This window comes from Vulpes lagopus, chromosome 12, assembly GCF_018345385.1.
Source record: "Vulpes lagopus strain Blue_001 chromosome 12, ASM1834538v1, whole genome shotgun sequence".
In the NCBI taxonomy this organism is placed as follows: Eukaryota; Metazoa; Chordata; class Mammalia; order Carnivora; family Canidae; genus Vulpes; species Vulpes lagopus.
This window is the reverse complement of record NC_054835.1, coordinates 44,508,627-44,526,726: the sequence shown is the minus strand read 5'-3', so window position 1 is coordinate 44,526,726 and position 18,100 is coordinate 44,508,627. Positions and strand designations below refer to the sequence as shown.

General features: G+C 34.4%; 1 protein-coding gene across 1 annotated transcript in view; it reads right to left on the bottom strand.

Moving 5' to 3' along the window:
- Nucleotides 1–18,100, bottom strand: part of EFCAB13 (EF-hand calcium binding domain 13) — an 88,648-nt gene that overhangs the window by 40,642 nt on the left and 29,906 nt on the right. The window contains 5 exon segments of the mRNA XM_041726839.1: nt 165–302; nt 3,047–3,539; nt 4,855–4,856; nt 6,499–6,570; nt 12,439–12,582. Of these exon segments, the coding sequence (XP_041582773.1) occupies nt 165–302; nt 3,047–3,539; nt 4,855–4,856; nt 6,499–6,570; nt 12,439–12,582 (849 nt within the window).

The following is an 18,100-nucleotide window of genomic DNA, read 5'->3' as shown; positions in this document are numbered from 1 at the left end:
TACTACTACTACTACTACTACTATCTTTATATCTGTTCTTTTAGAATCTTCTTTAATATAGCCCATTCTGTTCTATTCCTAGTTGAGAGAACTTACTCGATCATTTAATACTGTCCCATAAAAGTATCTAATTTTCTCAAAAAGTTTGGCATTATCAGTCTCACCATTTTGAGTAGTGTCTGTCACAATCTTCTTGAACTCTTTGTCTGATAAAGTAATTCCTATTGAAGGCAAGATGGATTGAAGTTCTTCTGCAGCAATGTAATTTTGTTGGAGTTTATTGATAGCTTTGTAGATGTTTTCTAAATATACAAAATGTAGAGGACTACTCAGAAACAGAATTTATGTGTCTTAAGCAATGATTAGTATCCAAAATCTTTATGTAGTAATCAGAAAGAAAGTTTTATCTACTTATTATCATCTCATAGGACTGTTTTTTCATATTTCTGTTGTAGCTTACATTATACCTAAATACTTCCCTTATAGCTCTCAAACAGAAAACAATCTTGAAAATTCTTTTTTTTAATTTTTTTAAAATTTAAATTGAATTAGCCAACATTCTATAAACATTTATAAACTACCTGTTTGGAGGAACAGCCTGTTCAAGTGGCCCAGCCAATACTGCTTGGTTCTGATTAGAATATAATGAATGGGCTCAAGACATCAAAATATCAAGGTGTTCAAATTCTACAATTCTAAATAAAAAATGAGAGTTCTTCCCCTTCTCATCACTTTAGTCTATCGTGCTTTCAGTTCACAATCTTCAAAATCATAAGATTTTATTTATTTAAAGATTCTATGTATTTATTCATGAAAGACAGAGAGAGAGGCAGAGACATAGGCAGAGGGAGGAGAAGCTGGCTCCATGCAGGAGCCCAATAAGGGACTCGATCCTGAAACTCTAGGATCACGCTCTGAGCCGAAGGCAGATATTCAACCCCTGAGCCACCCAGGTGTCCCCAAATCATAAAATTTTAGAAGTAGATACACATGGCTATGATGAGCCCTGTAATATCATACACTAAGATGGACATAATATCACTTTAGTGGTATTCCAGCCAAAAATGCATAACCTGAACTTATTCATGAAGAAATACAAGGAAAACTACAAATGAGGGACATTATACAAAATAACTAGTCAATACTCTTCAAAAGTGTCATGGTCATGAAATCATCCCAGATTGGAGGAGATTAAGGACACATGACAACTCAATGTAATGTATGATCCTGGATGAAACCTTGAACCAGAAAAAGGACATTTATGGACCAAATGAAAAAAAATGAATATAGTTTCAGAATAGTAAATATTATATCACCATTAATTTATTGGTTTTGTACATTTACTGTGGTTATATCAGATCTTAACACCTGGGAAAACTAGATGAAAAATATATAGGGATGTCTTTACCTTTGTGTAATTATTATGATTTTAAAGCTATTTTAAAATGAAAAGCTAAAAATATTTTAAAAATGTAGATCAAGTGACAGTCATATTTCATAGATGCTCAATTACCATCAATTTATTTTGAGAAGTTATACCAGATAAACTATTTCATACTTCTCTATATATGGAACATTAAGTATGGCAATGGTAGGTGATTTGATTTTAGTGACACCAGGTAGATAGATAACCACTTTATTCCACAATCTTCTACTCACTGGCTAAATGCCTATTCTTCCATTATTCCTTTAACCAGGGTTCTAATTCTTCCTGGAATATAAAAAACTCAGAAATAGGGATCCCTGGGTGGCGCAGTGGTTTGGCGCCTGCCTTTGGCCCAGGGTGCGATCCTGGAGACACGGGATTGAATCCCACGTCGGGCTCCTGGTGCATGGAGCCTGCTTCTCCCTCTGCCTGTGTCTCTGCCTCTCTCTCTCTCTCTCTCTGTGTGACTATCATAAAAATAAATAAATAAATAAATAAATAAATAAATAAATAAATAAATAAATAAATAAATAGAAAGTTTTTTAAAAAAACCTCAGAAATAGGAATAAGGCACAGAGTAATAGTAGTGCATTAGTAAAGGAATCAGAATGAAAATCTGATTGTGCCTCCTTAATAGAACACACTCCCTTTTCAAATGAATTATTGTAATATGCATTACTGTATAAGAATTACTAATATTTCGCTAAGCACTAATTTTTTTTTTAATTAACTTTTATTGGTGTTTAATTTACCAACATACAGAAAAACACCCAGTGCTCATCCCGTCAAGTGTCCACCTCAGTGCCCGTCACCCATTCCCCTCCAACACCCGCCCTCCTCCCCTTCCACCACCCCTAGTTCGTTTCCCCGAGTTAGGAGTCTTTATGTTCTGTCTCCCTTCCTGATATTTCCCAACATTTCTTTTCCCTTCCTTTATAAGCACTAATTTAACAATCACATGTAATATGAAATGCAATAAAAAGGTCACTAGTTTCTTTAAAGAAAATAAACTTAACTTCAGTCAAGGACTAAAGGAAGGAGCATTTAAGTTCCATACGTACTATTTCTGTAATAGAGGTACCACAGAAGAAAGAAAACACATATTGATTGGGAACTATTGCTCATCTTTGAAGAAGACCATAAAGCCCTCATGAGCTGAGATATATAATATTAATTTTCTCCTGATATTCCCACATCCATAAGAGATAATATCTGAAGTATTATTATATTATACTGGATATGGATAGCATATATTTAAGTTATGGAATCTGAGCAAAAATTTCACACAGACTTCTTACATACTTGGTTAAATAAACTGTAAAATAAGCATTTCCAAAAGACTACAGGTCCTCTCTTTTCTTGAACTTGAGTGAGTCCAATTAATCACTGAATCAGCTTCTTGGTCAAAGTTAGGCATCTGAAAAAGGGAGCATCTGGAAAGGCACAATCACCAAAACCACAGTTTATATGCATTGGCCTACAGACCAGAAGTCATGGTTACTCAAAAGTACTGACAATTGAAATGCATACAATTATCTAATAACTGATTGATTCAGTATGTTTCTCTGATGATTCAAGAACTCAAGGACCTAGATTTTGACTTACATACATGATACTAACCCAGAGCATTCACTGCAGTTTTTTCCTTTGATGAAACCTGTTTTAGGGGGCTGGAATGCCTTCTCACAGTTGGCTTCTGAAGTTTGGGGATACTAAAAGTATCACTTTTATCCAGAGACTTTTTGAGGCTTGTAATACTCTTCAAGTTATGTGGTATAGACTTTGAGTCATGAATTTCAATCTTCTCTGAACTTTTCTTAAAGCTTATGCCATCCTTTGAATATAGTTCCTGGAATCCTATACTGCTGCTATCAACCTCACTTAGGAATTTTTTTATTTGCAAAGGATTTTTTGATCTTCTAAATTCAAGGTAATCATTATCCTCTATAATTTTATGGTATTGGAGGTGTTTTCTACTTAACTTTGGGAATAATGATGGTTCAAATGGTCTGGAAGATAAAATGTTTTTCTTCCTATATTGTAGATAGCATTCTGATATATTTGATAACTTTCTGTTAGAAGTAGATTTGTCCAGGGCTTGACCATTCCGTAACTGCTAAGCAAGAGAAACATATTTAATTGTTTAATTTACCTGTACAATTTGAAATAGTTTTTTAAAAATATTAACTAAGTTCTCATGAAAACTATTCAAGAAATTATCAATTGCTTAAATAAATAAAAGTTAACATGTAAAAAAAAAAAAAAAAACCAGAAGTGAAAACCAAAAATGAACAATAATATAGGTTAAATATAATCTTCTGGTTTGATATATTTAAATTCTTCCATCCTAAAATTACACTAAATCAAAGCGATAGGTTCCTAAAGCACATAGTTCTCATTCCCCACTCTTTGCCAATTTTGAAAGATAATAGGCTGATATGTCAATATAGCTACAAATCCCTTAGTTATGAGCATACCAAACTACAAGGAAGTTGTAGTGGGGAAATTTTTATTTATAAATCAGAGTACAAATATTTACTCTTCTAAAGATACTTAGTAGTTGTGAGGGAAAAATAGCTTTATATATAAAATAAAATCTTTAGAAAAATATTAATACAATGTCCCTCTGGAGCTTCAATTATAAAGTCTGCTTGATGGCTCTGAATAGTACGTTATATTTGAATAACACATTTAAAAAGTATTTCAAGTGTTATAATACTTGATCCTCAAAACAACCCTATGAGATCAAGATGTTATAAAATCAAAGAAAAACAAGAAACTTCAATAGAGTAGCAGTAAAATCTTGACTATGAAGTCATTTCACTTAGAGAAAATAGAAAGTTTCTTAGTTTAGTTTGTGTCAGAATGAACAAGTAAAGGAAAATATTTGGATTCTAAATGTCTGGAAATGCTTTTTTGAAATTAATTCTTTTTTTTCAGTTGACATATAACACTGTATTAGTTTTAAGTGTAAAAAGTTTAGAAATCATCTCTAAGATCTATCAAAAAGAAACAGGCGAGTGAATGGGTAAAAAAATAAGATAAAATCTTTGACACTTCTGCTTTGGACTAAGACAATGTGATAGGGAAAAACTTTATCCTCAAACCTTAAATAACTAAAAAATTGGATAAGTTATGTGAAAAAAATCATTTTCAGGCATTGGACAATAAGCAGCACAGGACTAAGTAATCCTTTAAAGAAGAGAAACAAACCAGCTAGGAATCCTACAGCTGTACCAGCTTACTGTCTAGAAGGAGTTTCTTTTTCTTTTCTTTTTTTTTTTTCTAGAAGGAGTTTCTAACTGTAGCATAGGAAAAGTAAAACCTGAATAGAGCCCGCTGGTTTGAATGAGTAAAGGAAACAGAGATAAGAGACCAATAAGGCCAGAGTCTAAAATGTGGGAGTAGAGTGCCAAAAAAGAGAGAACTGCTGAGTTCTGGAGATTACCATTAACTCTTTGAGTATTAATTTGCACATACATGAGAAGATACTACTCAAGGACATGGAAAGAATTACCAGGAAATTGTAGGTAGAACAATTCCTATAGCTCACTGATAATTGAGAATGATTTATGATCCCATTAGCCAGAGCAGAAAGATCTCATAATACATGGGGCATCCAGTAAACTCATCCAAAGAATGCTGCCTTAGAAGTAGATTGATTTTGGCTCAGGTCATGATCTCAGGGTCATAAAATCAAGCCCCACTTTATACTCCATGCTGGGTGTGGAGCCTGCTTAGAATTCTCTCTCCCTTTTCCTCTGCCCTTCTCCCTCATCTCCCTCTTTAAATAAACAAATAAATAAATACAATATTTAAAATCAAGCAAATAAATAAGACGATTATTAATTCAAAGAGGGAAAGGTTTGCACAAAAAAGGGAAAGTAGGGCAGCCCTGGTGGTGCAGCGGTTTAGTGCCGCCTGCAGCCCAAGGTGTGATCCTGGAGACCCTGGATCAAGTCCCACAGCAGGCTCTCTGTATGATGCCTGCTTCTTCCTCTGCCTGTGTCTCTGCCTCTCTCTCCGTCTCTATGAATAAATAAATAAAATCTTTTTTTAAAAAGGGAAAGTAATCACAAGATACCTACTAAATGGCTCAGCTATGAGTAGTGTTTACACAAACATTTTAGCATAAACATTAAATTAAAACTTAATCAAATTACCATATAACTATATTGGCAGCATGGGTAAGTATATGAAGAGTAAGTGGTTGTGGTGGGGACAGGGAAGATGAAACAGAGCTAAATTCCTATTTTTCATTTTAGGAACTTCACTACATCTACCCCAAATTTTAAAAATCAACAAGTAACAATACAAATATGTTATTTACAGTCACTAAGCAACTATCAGTAATCATCTAAAACATTTAAAATGTTTGTTTTTTGGAGAAGCTGAGGAAAGGATCAGGTGAGAGAGTGCTTTATTTGTAGTAAAATTATATACATAGATAATCTTGATGAAAGGATATCTGGAAAGAATAAGGAATGTCATAATGTGCAATAGGAAGAGATTTTAAAAACATACTTACTGAAGAAAAACTGAACTAAATCATGAATGATAGTGAAGAATATACTAAAAATTTTTTAACTGTCGGGCAGCCCGGGTGGCTAGGTGGTTTAGTGCCGCCTTCAGCCCAGAGCCTGATCCTGGAGACCTGGGATTGAGTCCCACATCGGGCTCCCTGCATGGAGCCTGCTTCTCCCTCTGCCTGTGTCTCTACCTCTCTCTCTGTGTGTCTCTCATGAATAAATAAATAAAATCTTAATAAGAAATTTTTTTTAACTGTCAATGTCAGGATGTCAGAATGACCCACAAATTGCAAATATTATCTTTTTTCAGTTTACTACTTTGTTTTGAAGTTTACTTTGTGTTGCAAAATATTAAGGGAAAGATAAAAGTAAAAAATCATAAGATAGTTGTATAACCAATTTTAATTAGGTATATTTAGAGTATTAACCTTTTTATTTCCCCAATTTGAGAGTTAGAGCAATGATTCTTGAGAACCTATAAATTAGGGCTTAAAGACAATTTATTTATAAACAAAATTTGTTTAGCATCAAGAGCTCACTTACAAAAATCCTCATACTGGTGCTGTAGTTCATCCAAAGTAAATATAATATCTCTAATATCCACCCTGTGGTTACCTGTAATAAGTTTTGTATTTCTTTTTTGAACACAAAAATTACTTTCATCCTATTCTAATATAAAAACAACACAAAAATGTTTGGAAGGATGAGTGGAGGGCCAGCTATTACAGGTTTTGAATAATATCTGGAATTGTGAGTTAATAACTCAGTACACACTGAAACATAAGACTAAGACCATTATTTTCTTTTCTCCTTAATAAAAGAGTTTTCCATCAAAAGAAATTAAGTCACATTTTAAGCCCCAAATCTAGGTAAAATCAGGATAATATTTAATAAAAAAAGGATAATATTTAATAAATAGTTTTTGGAGAGTTTACCATAGGTGGAATTTCCTTACTAGGTCATGAGCTCTTCAAGAGCAGAGTATGTGTCATTTGTTTCACCAATGCCTAGCAAAATATCCACTTCCCAACACTTAAAAATTATTATTTTTTTTAATTTTTTTTTAATTTTTATTTATTTATGATAGTCACAGAGAGAGAGAGAGAGAGAGAGGCAGAGACACAGGCAGAGGGAGAAGCAGGCTCCATGCACCGGGAGCCCGACGTGGGACTCGATCCCGGGTCTCCAGGTTCGCGCCCTGGGCCAAAGGCAGGCGCCAAACCGCTGCGCCACCCAGGGATCCCTAAAAATTATTTTTGAATGAGTAAAATAGACTGAAGAATAATGCAATGTCTACCTTGTGGACAGCAGAAAACCACTGACTTAGCACTTTATACGTGCCCAGCACTCTCATAATGATAACTTCTATCATTCTTGCCCTTGCATCTAAGACCATTTTCCTTCTTGGACAGGGCAGGACGGAGGATGGGTTCAGAGGCAGTAACCTTAAATAACATCATTCCCAATTGTAAACAAGAGGCAGAAAATGCTTTTCCCACTACTTCTTGCCTCCAAATATTTGACTTTGCTTGACATGCAAAGTGAAAAAACCAGGAGTTGACTTATCTACCTATAAAAATACTAGGTTTATTCTTTAGTCTATGCATAAGAAATCAACTGTTCTATTATATGCATAAGCGAAGACCCTGAAAATAAAAGATGCAATTTTATAAGTTTGCCTTCTGAGTCAAAGAAGAATTATAATATAGTTTTAGTGTTAAGTTTGATTCATTCTGAGTCTTGAAAATTGGCAAACTATGTCAGGTGCAGGTTTTTCAATTACTGCAAAGCAAGGTTAAGTATTTGACCTGTCTAGCATTCAAAGAAGTGCTAGACCAATTGACGTCAAGTTGTCTTCTGATTAGGAACTGCTTCTTACATTCTGTTTTTTATTTCCTCAATATTTAACCTAATTCTCTTCGATTATGGTCCTAACACCCCACTTAGTCTCTCCAGTGAACTCCTGGCACTTATTGATTCCATGTCTCAAGTTCTTAGATCATAGCTTAAGTCCTAAAATAATTCAAGGTTTCAGCCCTCAAACTCTTGATCAGTGAAAAGTATTCTGTTGGACCATACATAAATTAATCCAGTGGGGAAGGCCATATCTTGTTTATGTCTGCTCTCCACTTAGAAGATTCCCTTCTCTGGAAAGAGGTCCAACATCAACCAGTGAGAATGCAGTTGCCAACTATTTATAGATTCACTAGCTCTTGCTCAAAATTTACTCCTTGCTTCTACGCAATAATAGATACTTATCACAAATGTGCCAAACAAATATTTTCTATTTAAATAGAACCTGTAGCCAAATAAACATTACAAAATCTGAAATTACTATTTTGGCCCCTATGTGGCTTATCAAAACCTTAATGAATAATTCCTGGTTGAGAGTGAGGCAATGAGTATAGTTATAGGCACCATTTATTTTGTAAGGGAAGTTCAAAACAGCCTCCCACTCATATATGGTACTTCTGGAGGAAATTCAACCTGAAAAATATAAATACCTAGTGTGAAAAAATTATCTTAATCATCAAAGTCATATTCAAGGCAACACCACTTTGAAGGTGTTGAGTGACTATTAATACTACATTTCTGTAATCTTTACAATAGCTCCACAATATCAAAAACCACTCTATCAAAAATTATGCTAGTCACTACTTTTCACTCAGTTCAATGATCAGATCACTAATCACCATGAGAGAAAAAACTACTGTACCAATATCCCACTTCAGAAACCAAAACTACCTGATACTTCCACAACTGTCATCAAGTTATTTTCCATATTCCTCCTGCCATATCTTAATAAAGGAAATACTGGTTGGACTTCTTTTAAATTTCAATGGCATAATTCTTTCCTCTTCATTATGAATACTCATAAAGATGAACATACTCTCCATGTATCATTACTATGCCAAGAAACCACAAACCAAATACAAAACAAGTTGTTAAAACCTATGAGAGAGTGCTATGCCTTCTACTAGGGATAACTGAGTTATATCACTCCTTACTTCAAAATTCTGTCATAGAAGAATCTACGTCTCTTACCTGGGTAACCCAAAACTTTTGGCATTCTGGGGTTGTCCTTTCCTTTAATATTTAAATAAAATAGTTCAGACCCCAAACCATACACTACAGGAACATAAGTCAACACTCCCATCGAAATTTGAGAATTCCTGAGTGTTTTATACTCTTGTGGTTGATTTTTGTTTTTTCTATTCACCTGGACTCTTGATCTCACTCATATTACCACATTCAATCTCTCTCTGCTATATTCTCTCCACCCCAAGCCTACCTAGCACAGAACCTACAGATCTTTTTCTTAAAAAAAAAAAAAAAAAAAAGATTTTATTTATTTATTCATGAGAGACACAGAGAGAGAGAGAGGCAGAGACACAGGCAGAGGGAGAAGCAGGCTCCATGCAGGGGCTCCAGGATCATGCCCTAGGCCCAAGGCAGGCACTAAACCGCTGAGCCATGCAGTGATCCCCAGACCTTTTTCCTTTAAATCTACCTATCAACACTACTAACACAAGGCCAACTTTTACTAGGTAACTTGCGATTAATGGGAGTAAGGGAGTTCTTTTCTTTTTTCTTAAAGATTTTATTTATTTATTCATGAGAGACACACAGAGAGAAAGAGAGAGAGGCAGAGACACAAGCAGAGGGAGAAGCAGGCTCCATGCAGGGAGCCCGATGTGGGACTCGATCCTGGGTCTCCAGGATCACACCCTGGGCTGAAGGCAGCGCTAAACCACCAAGCCACCTGGGCTGCCCAAGGGAATTCTTTATAGCACAGCAAGCAACTACATACTATTGTCCTAGAGTTCTATAGCTGCTCTTTACCGATTGCAGGACCCCCATCCACTCTTAGCTTCCCTCAGTCTTCTTTCTCTAGCTACCAGTTAGCCACTGTTGTATTCTAAGTTCCTGTTGTTTGCTTATATAGAGTACTTCACCTTACCTTACTTTCACCTTCCCTTTACCTTTCTGCTCAAACTAGGTGTCTCCCAACAGGTTTTAACTCCCATAATCAAACAAACCTATTAAAATGATTTTCCTAGCCAAAAGAACAAGGACGTTCCCTATGAGGAATTTTACCTTAAGTCACAACCAGCTTATAAAAATTACAAAATGAAGATATCTTGTTCTCCCTGGTTAGAGGGGATGGAGTAAAGGGTGAGAGTTATTAACTCATTCAACATATATTTGTTGAGTAGTTAATATGTACCATAAGCAGTAATAGGTACTAAGGATACAATATGAGCAAAAGTAGACATGATATCTGCTTAGTTTTATTTGAGATACAGATCTTAATAAAACAATAAGAGGAAAAAAAGGAAAAAGAAAACAGTAAGAAATAAAAATTGCAACTATAGTTAGTGCTGTGAGAGTATATAATACGAGAATTTGACCTAGTTAAGAGAAGTCATAGAAACTTCCCTATAGAGTTGAGTTTAAATCTAAAGTATAAGTAGGAACTAACTAGTAGGAGCAGAATGTTCCAGGGAAAGAAAAGAACATATGCAAAGGCTATGGCAAGAGGAGGCATTGGTATACTACTGAATATCCACGAAGGCACAGTAACCAAAATAAAATGTGGTCTGCAAAAAACCTGGAGACCTATGGTAAAGGACAGCTATTGCAAAGCCCTGAATGTAATGTTAAAGGGTTCTTTATCCCAAGAAGTATTAGATTTTATGCACAGAGGTAACATGATGAGATGTGTGTTTTCAAAAGATTATTCTGGCTACAGTGTAAAGGAAGAAAGACTGGATATGGGTGGACTTGTTAGGAGGAACACTGATGGTCCTAAGGAAAGATTATGGTAACTTGGACTAAAGTAGGAATATTGGAAAATAAATTTAAGAGACATCTAGGAGTTTTAAATAATAGCAATTCATAATGATTGCATTATGACAACAGAGTTGTCAAGGATAATTCTCAGGTTTCTGCTTCACATTTCTTGAGACTATTCTAGGTGCTAAACACAATAATAAATGTTTATATTTAATTCCTACAGCATTCCTATGAAATTAGCATAACCCTTCAGTTTAGCTCCCCAAATAAAGTAGAAGGCCTAGAAGTCCAGACTGGAATTCCCTGTCAAAAAAAAAAAAAGGTGCTACAGTGATCTCATATATAATTTCTCTGCTTCTGGTAGAACATGCCGTAAAGGCTATTTAATAATATAGCTTAGATTAATCTTTAAAGTCCCTGTTTTATGGACATCTCATGTCTCAGAACATTCCCCCACTTCTGTCTACTCACACAGAACCATAAATGACTACCTAGTAAAACCATACAGCCTGGGATACCTGGGTAGCTCAGTTGGTTAAGCAATCAACTCTTGATTTCAGCTCAGGTCTTGATTTCAGGGTTGTGAGACTGACCCCCGGCATTGCGCTCTGTGCTGGTTGTGGAGCCAGTATAAGATTCTCTCTCTGCCCTTCTCTCTCCTCTCACTCTCAAAAAAAAAAAAAAAATCCATGCAGTTTGGTTCTATATTCACAGCACATTTTAGCAACCAAAGGCCCACTAAAAAGCTACCACTAACAAATGACAAAAACCAGTGGAAGCCCAATGAAAAGTATGTCATGTCTGATTATTTTTCTGCCATATTTATACAAACTACTCCCTCAGTCTCAAATATTTTTACTCTCCACTACCATCTTCAACCAACTAACCCCTACTGATCCTTCAAGATTTAGCTCAGACTCACAACCTCTAGTAATCTTTCCATGGTGCTTCCAGGATACATTTGCAGCCTATCTACATTCTATAATAGTATTTGCTACACATTATAATTTTCATTTTACTTAATTCTTTCCACACTAGAATGTGAGCTCCTTTGGAAAAACAAGTGTGTTCTATTCATCTGTGTATTACTTAGCACAGTCCCAAGCACAATAGATATTAAATGACTATCTGACTCATTAAATGAATGGATAACCAATGAATCAATCATTTATCAGTCTATTATTATCAGACACCCTCTGGTGACATGTAAACATGTAATACAAAACATCTGCTAAATATATTTATAATGTTTAAACGAAATCTACATTTTGCGGAGAATAACTGAAAAGTATAAGAAGCATTGTGTAATCAAAGCTATCTGATAAAATTTAAAATTAAAAAAATATAGGTCTCCTAACTTGTAAAGCCAATGCCCTTGACCCTACAGAAACCATCTCTACACAGATAAGAAAATGATTATTGGAAAAGAGGTAAGTTTGAAAAGAAAATAAATCCATTTTTCTCTTAGATTTTTACCAAACATACCAAATATAACAATTTTAGAAATTTCTCATCTAATTTCCCTAGACTATCTCTTACCACAGACATCAGTAAGCAGTGATGATGGCAAAAGGCAAGTATCAAGAAGAAAAAGGAGGAGAAATAAAGGATCAATCAGAAACTGATATCCAAGATATAGATATAGATATAGATGCACACACACACACACGAATTCAAATAACTCACTGTCTATACTAGCATGTTTTACCACTTCCTGAAAAGTTTCAGGGATTACAGGGATATCCATGCTATTCAAAACAGCAGCCAGTTCATCAGTTGCAACTAGACCACTTTTTATCCTACAGAAAATCTTCAGGGCATTCTGGAATGCTGCAAAAATACAACAAAGAAATTATTTTACCATGAGAACGAATAGCTTTTCTTGGAGGAGCTGATTTTGTGTCAATAACCCACCAATGGAAAATAACTTTACAAAGGCAATGATTTTCTAAAAATTTACCTATAGGGATCCCTGGGTGGCGCAGCGGTTTGCGCCTGCCTATGGCCCAGGGCGCGATCCTGGAGACCCGGGATCGAATCCCACGTCGGGCTCCCGGTGCGTGGAGCCTGCTTCTCCCTCTGCCTGTGTCTCTGCCTCTCTCTCTCTCTCTTTGACTATCATAAATAAATTTAAAAAATAAAATAAAATAAAATAAAAATTTACCTATAAATAGGCATTTGCCCAATTCTCACCACATTCCTAGTATAAAATGTAATTTTTTCTATTATCCCTACTGATATAATATTAGCAATAATAACTGATGTTTATTGAATGCTATTCATATGCCACGCATTGTGCTAAGCTATGGGCATTGTACTAAAAGGTATGGGTTTGGGATGCCTGGGTGGCTCAGTGGTTTAGCACCTGTCTTCAGCCCAGGGCATGATCCTGGAGTCCCAGGACTGAGTGCCACATCAGGCTCCCTGTGTGAAGCCTGCTTCTCCCTCTGCCTATGTCTCTGCCTCTGTGTGTGTGTGTGTGTGTGTGTGTGTGTGTCTCATGAACAAATAAATAAATAAATAAATAATCTTTTAAAAAATAAATAAAAGGTATGGGTTCTCTCATTATACTATATTAATCTCTTAGTTAAAACTTTTAACTAAAATAATTTCTTACCAGTGGTATAATCCGTAAGAGCAAGGCTGCTTAATACAAAATTTGAGGGTATCATTAATGGCTTAAAAATGTAATTTAGAAAAAAATAGTATAAAAGAGAGAAGAATGAAGTAGATGCAAAATTTCTCTTTAGGTTTTTTACCATATTACAAAAAGTTTAACAACAGGTTAACCACTATAAAAGGTCTTCTATTTCTCCATAGAAACTTCATTTTCTTTTTTTTTTTAACTTCATTTTCTTATGCTAACAGTCCTTAGTATCAAAAATGAATTGGAAAGAACATAGTTAGAAGAAAATATTCATATTAATGAGAGAATTTTCCATAAACAAATGTCTTTCTTAAAATCTAAACAGATTGATATCTGGTCCCAGTGCTAAATTTAAGTGCTCCTCAGACCACCGCATCTCTTAATTTGATAAGGAAACATAATTCCCACAAGCAATTCTAGAAAGCGAATCATTTTATAGTCAGACCACATTTTCTTGGAATGCAGGATATAAGAAGCATAATGATCCAGAAGGTATTGATTTGCACAGTCAGGGAGGAAGAACTGGGCATTCATTATTCATTCATTCAATTAGTAATTATTGATCAAGTGGGCAAAAGTGGCAGAGGAAGTACCTCTGAGAATCCTTGCCTCCATAAAAGCAATGAGAACACTGGCAAAAATTGTCAGAATCAATTGTTTTCAAAACTCTGGATATAAATCAAAGGCTTACAACAATCCAAGGAGTGTTTTTTCAAGAAAAATACTGGAATCTCAGTAATAGTAAACTTTGTGGCATTTTAACTTGCCATATTCCCATCTCACCATCCCAGCTTCCCAGAAACTGAAAACTAAGAGCCTACAATCATGAAAAACAGCAGCCTGACAGCCAATGCAGAAGAATGAGGTTGGAACTTCTTCAAGGTCCCATGCCTTAAGAACTGGTGGTTCCCTGGAAGACCCTACTTGTAAAGCTGTCCTTATTTGACTTGACTCAAAGCTTGCCCAATGCAGAATCTTTTCCCCAGGAGTACTCATCAAAAACAATCAGAGGCAATTAGTTAACATTATGACTGCTTGAAGTGGTGGGTAACAACTGAAGCAAGCACTGAGTGTTATATGTAAATGATGAATCACTAAATTCTACTCCTAAAACCAATATTATACTGTATGTTAACTAACTAGAATTTAAGTAAAACTTGAAACAAAAAACAACAAAAAAGTCATATTCTGAAGTCCTTGCTCTTCAGTGCTATTGCTGTTTCTCCAATGACCTACTAATTTTAAAAAGTCAAACCCACAACTGTTCATAGAGAATAAAGATAAAAGCAACAACAAATTTCCCATCTAAAAGTATGAAAAAAATGATGCATTTTGATTAACATCCTACTCATGTATCTTTCTATGTCTCTTTATGCACATCAATGATTGTGAATATTTCACCCAAATGAAACAGTACATATTAAGTCCACTGTCTCTCCACTCAAAAAGATGTCATGGGTCTATTTCCAAATCAATAAAAACAGCAAACAATAGGCTAGCAAACAAGCTTAAAAGGAAAATCTGAGAAATGAGATGTCCATAGAGGGCTTTGAATTCTAACATGTGTGTGGATGGCCACACACATAGATAAGGCCATACCCAGGAAAGCCTCAGCAGGTCCTGAACTCTCACCTCTGGTTTACCCTGCGGATACACATGAGCAGGAAGTGAAAGCTAAGGAAGAGTTGAAAACTATCTGAGTTTTGAAAGCATGCCCCAATGCACACATAGAATCTCTCTGGTTCTCTTCTACCTAATAATTGACAACTAATTTTACCTTACAAAGGCATCATAAAGATACAGGCATACATATAACACAAAAGTATGTATGCATATATATAAAATATATAAGAAAAGTTATATTTACTGTGAAATTGTTTATAATGCTAAGATAATTAAAACCAATTAAATATTCAATAATAAAGGATTTATTAAACACATTATAGTGTATATACATTTTTCAGATACCATGCAGCTATTAAAAAGTAATACATTGACTCATATCTACTGGCATAAAAAACCTTCCAAGACATAATATTCAGTTAAAAAAAATCATGCTAGACAATATATATAATGTATATATATATAGCATGATCCCTTTCTCTTAAAGTAGAAGATAATTCTATTTTTAAAAATTTTCTTAGTGTCTTGATTCCTAAATGTATGCTTGATCTTTTTACTTGCCTCTATAAGATTTAGGCCCTCTTATTCTCCTCTGCCAAGTAACTGATAACTCATTTTGTCTTACAAAATATATATGTATGTATACATACATATATATGTTCATAATTGCATATAAAAAAGATTCTAAAGTCAACATTGAACTAATAACCTAGGAAGGATTAAAGAGGGTCTTTTACATTTTTATACTCATATATTGCTTGGATATTTTATAAAAATAATATATTCAAGAATTAGGCATATCGTTTTAGGAAGTAAAGAAGAAACTTGGGACTTCTTGGTTGGCATCAGAACCTTTAAATAAACAAAAATAAGTTTAAAATAGGAAATTGGGACTTGAAAAACAAAGGAATACATGGAAGCTAAATTGTGGCATGAAAAGTAGGCAGCACTTAGGAACCCAAACACACATATAAATCTATGGTCAAGAAAAGGCTGTAAGGTAAAAACCAAGTAGACAAAGGAGAACCAGGAGAAACCCAACGCTATAGGAGTTAATAAAAATGCTAAGTAGGAAATAAGGAGTTAACAAAGGAAAAACAAGCCAAGCATCATATCTATATTGTAAAGTGCTGTATATGGTAGGTCATTTAATAACATTTATTACATTAATGTATATATACACATTAAAGAGTTTTTCTTGTCTCTTGTTTGCTTATCCAGGTATATGAAGACTAGCATATTCATATATCCTTGATTCTAAGAAAATACAGTCTGGTTGACTACAAAAATATATAATCCCAAGGACTGATTATAGGAACTTGATCTTGCCTAATGGAAAAACCAGGGAATTGGTTTTTGTTTTGTTTTAAACCAAGTAACTATTCAAATTAGGCCATGAACACTAGAGATCTCAGACTTTTAGAAGCACTGTTTCTATCACTAAGATGAATAATTCTTCCAATCACTTTCTTTGCAATTTATATCTAGCGTAAACTAAAAGTTGTTAGGTGATCCATCAGTATTTGAAATTTTAGGGAGAAACAGAAGCAGTAAGGAGAGTACTGTTAACATATAGAAGAAAACAGATAGGAGACCTCAAAGGGAAAAAAAAAAGAAAAATACATGAACAAAGGTATTGAAAAAGAATGACGTTGACACGTATAGGGATTTTTGATTAACTGGAGCACGGGTTTTTGCTTGGAAAGGATTCTACAGAGAAAGGAGGAATGGCAAGCAAAATTATGACAAAGTGAGGACGTCAAGCATAAGACTTTGGAGTACATTTGTTTGATCAAAGGAAGAGCATCTAAATTTTTGAGGAGAATAACATGATAAAAATTACATTAAGAAAATTAATTTTAAAAAAAAGAAAATTAATTTAGCAGTTGTGTGCAGAAAAAGGTTGAGATTAGAGAAAGAAAATTAGGATATCATGGAAGTGATCCAGGTTTTTAGTACCTTTTATGAAATAACTCGTGTAATCTTTCTCAACCTAGACTACTGGGGGGAAAAGTACTTAAGAGATTCAGGAAAAATATAACCACGCCACCTTAAAATCAGTTACAATCAAAATCATTCTTCTCTATAATTTTGAAGAATCATTTTTTTAACCTGGATCCTGAGAGACCAAGTAACAAACATCATTCACAGCCTTAACGAAATCTGAAAAGTCCAGCATTCCATTAACTATAATAATGGTTGAGGAACAGAAGGGGAAAAAACTCCATCAGCAAACTCACTAAGAACTAAGATAAAAATGCTAACTAAAAATGTGAATAGAGTTGACTGATATTGGAATAACATAGTTGATACATACATAAGGGTAGTCAGCATTAACATTAAATATAGAATGTAAAAGAAAACTCAGCAGAAAAAAATTTACATATTGTAATTATATACTAGTTTTCATTAATAATAATAATGATATAAAATTAAAGTTAGTGCAGTGCTCTTTGCTCAAAGCTCTAATTTTTATATTTGTAATTAGATTCCAAAAAAATCTTGCAACATGTCAATTTTACATACACAATGGTTTTATCTTAAAAGAATAGGATTGATTTCATTGAGTTCTAGAAAAGCCGTCTATATCAAGGGTTTTAGGGAAAAGCCCTCTATACCAAGGGTTTTAGGGAAGATTATGGATCCAATTGAGATTCTAATGAAAGTTGTGCCTCACATTGTTCTATCTCCCTCTCTCCTCCTTTCCTTTCCTCTCTCTTCTCTCTCGCTCAAATTACATACACATATAAACAAAATGCATTAAATCAAATGCACAAAATATTGCACAATATTAAACCAATCCTTATCCCCCCCAAACCATCTCATTTCTCAGGTAAAAAGTAATGCCTATTTCTTAAAAGAAGAAAAACAAGAAATCTAAATAGTACTAATGAAATTTTCAGTAAGAAATTTTTGATTGGCTTGAATGAGAAGTTAAAATTATGACTTTTTTTGCATGATAATGCATAGGTCATCTCTAATAGCAACTAGAGCTAAAAAAAATCCAGATTTACAAAGTGTGACAAAACACAGAATCAGGTTCTTAAATCCTATTTTCTAGATAAGCATAGATCTGTG